This window comes from Cyprinodon variegatus, unplaced genomic scaffold, assembly GCF_000732505.1.
Source record: "Cyprinodon variegatus isolate N-32 unplaced genomic scaffold, C_variegatus-1.0 Scaffold1149, whole genome shotgun sequence".
Lineage (NCBI taxonomy): Eukaryota > Metazoa > Chordata > Actinopteri > Cyprinodontiformes > Cyprinodontidae > Cyprinodon > Cyprinodon variegatus.
The window spans coordinates 42,794-44,721 of NW_015151602.1; the positions used below are offsets into that span (position 1 = coordinate 42,794).

Consider the following 1,928-nt stretch of genomic DNA (forward strand, 5'->3'; position numbering starts at 1 on the left):
GCTCCCTGAAAACACTAAATTCCTTAAATCACTGTGAACGTATTAGCTTTAGGTATAAATAAGGATCCACTGATTGTTCCTCGCTGAGCGGACTTTCCCTTTAAAGCTTTATTTGATGTATCCTGGGTTTCCTGAGCCACATGAGCTCCCATGTTGGACAAGACTGTAACCAAAGGCGTGAAGTAAGAAAATAATTTGTTACTTTACCTCAGTAGAAATGTTGGCTATCTGTTCTTTACTGCAGTAATTATCTTTCATACAACTTTTTCCTTCGACTCCTTCTATTGTTAAAAATAAACTTGTTAGTTTCATTTCATTTAAACTCATTTGCATTCTGGCCTGTTGGTATTAAAAACTAAAAACCATCAAAATAATTAGTTTCATTCAGACAATTCATTTTTTTTGTGGTTGGGCTCGGTGCTGCCCCAACTTGTTGCTCGCCACAACCTAAAATAAAACATTTTTCCAGATGATGCAAAGTTATATGTGACTCTGTAACCATTAGTTATAAACCTGAGAAAATGAAGTCTAAGGAAGTTATCATCCAGAACTGTAGAAAAATGTTCCTTTATTGTTTTTACTGATTAAAGCTAAATTCATTAAATCACTGCGAACATTTTAGTTTTAGGTATAAAATGTTTTCCCTACTGCCTGGAATGTTCCTTTAAATCTGGCAGATTCGCTGCTTTTCTTATATTTGCACATTTTAATTGGGTACATTTTCGTGTTTATTCTTTAGTCATTTTAAACTGATAAATGTAACTGAAAAGATTTTTGTGGATCTTGGAAATTTTCTGATACTCCATCCCCACAGCAGAGCCACAGTTAGGGAACTTTTTACCATGAAGAGGCAGAAATGTTTGGTTTCATATAAAAGCACCGAAGCTTAGCACTGAAGCTAAAGGCTGCAGTCAGGACCACAGATGGACCGAACCGGACCGGGGTTCTGGTCTTACCGTAAGCGAACAGGCCGGGCAGCTGCTGGACCGGTCTGCCGAACAGGTTCCTGCCCAGCGCGGGAGGCAGCGGCTCGTGTCCAACCTGTCCACGGGGACACAGACACGCTGTTAGCGCCCTGCTCCGGGCTTAGCTTAGCTTAGCTCATTTAACCCACAACCAGGCGGTTCGGTTCCGAAGCATTGACACGGCCTGCCGGGTCACTCAGAACCCGCAGAAAGCTCCGGAACCAGAGGGAACTCCGAACCCGGAGCCGCGGTTCGGCAGGAAACCCAGTAGGACAACAGAAGGTGACGCGGACATCAAAGCTCCGCTGTCAGGTTGGATCAAACAGACGCCGACATGATGTCATCAAAGCTTACCTCTACCTGCCGACCCCAACATGAGCTGACGGCTTTACCTGTCAGAAACACCTGAGGGACACAAGGACCTGAGGGACACCGGGACCTGAGGGACACCGGGACCTGAGGGACACATGGACCCGGAAATGAGGCCTACTGACCTGGATGAGGACTTTGATGTACATCAGTGGGTGAGAGAGGACGGTGAGTCCTGATCCCACCAGGATCTGTCCGCATGCATCCGCCATTTTTTGGACTGTCAGAAGGGCTTCTTCTTCTTCTTCTTCTTGTTCCTCTACTTCGCCTTCTTTTTCCTCCTCCTTCTTCTTCTTCGTTGGTGTTCTTCTTCTTCAATTAGTTTAGATTTAGATTGCAACATTTACTTTTAGGTGCATACCGCCACCTACTGGACCGGAGCATTTAGCAAGAGCCACAATAATGTGATGTAGTATATATATATATATATATATATATATATATATATATATATATATATATATATATATGACCAAAGGTTTGGACACACCTTCTCATTCAAATTGTCTTCATGACTATGAAAATTGTAGATTGACACTAAAGGCATCAAAACTATGAATTAACACACAAGGGGGGGGGGTGTCTGAGACACAC

General features: G+C 43.0%; 1 protein-coding gene across 1 annotated transcript in view; it reads right to left on the reverse strand.

Annotated features, from left to right (window-relative positions):
• mtch2 (mitochondrial carrier 2) overlaps window positions 1-1,644 on the reverse strand; it is an 11,078-nt gene extending 9,434 nt beyond the window's left edge. The window contains exons 1-2 of the mRNA XM_015400817.1: window positions 1,460-1,644; window positions 957-1,041 (exon numbers count right to left, since the gene is read on the reverse strand). Of these exons, the coding sequence (XP_015256303.1) occupies window positions 957-1,041; window positions 1,460-1,546 (172 nt within the window). The 5' untranslated portion in view covers window positions 1,547-1,644. The remainder of the gene's footprint in view (window positions 1-956; window positions 1,042-1,459) is intronic.
• Between the last annotated feature and the right edge of the window lie 284 nt (window positions 1,645-1,928).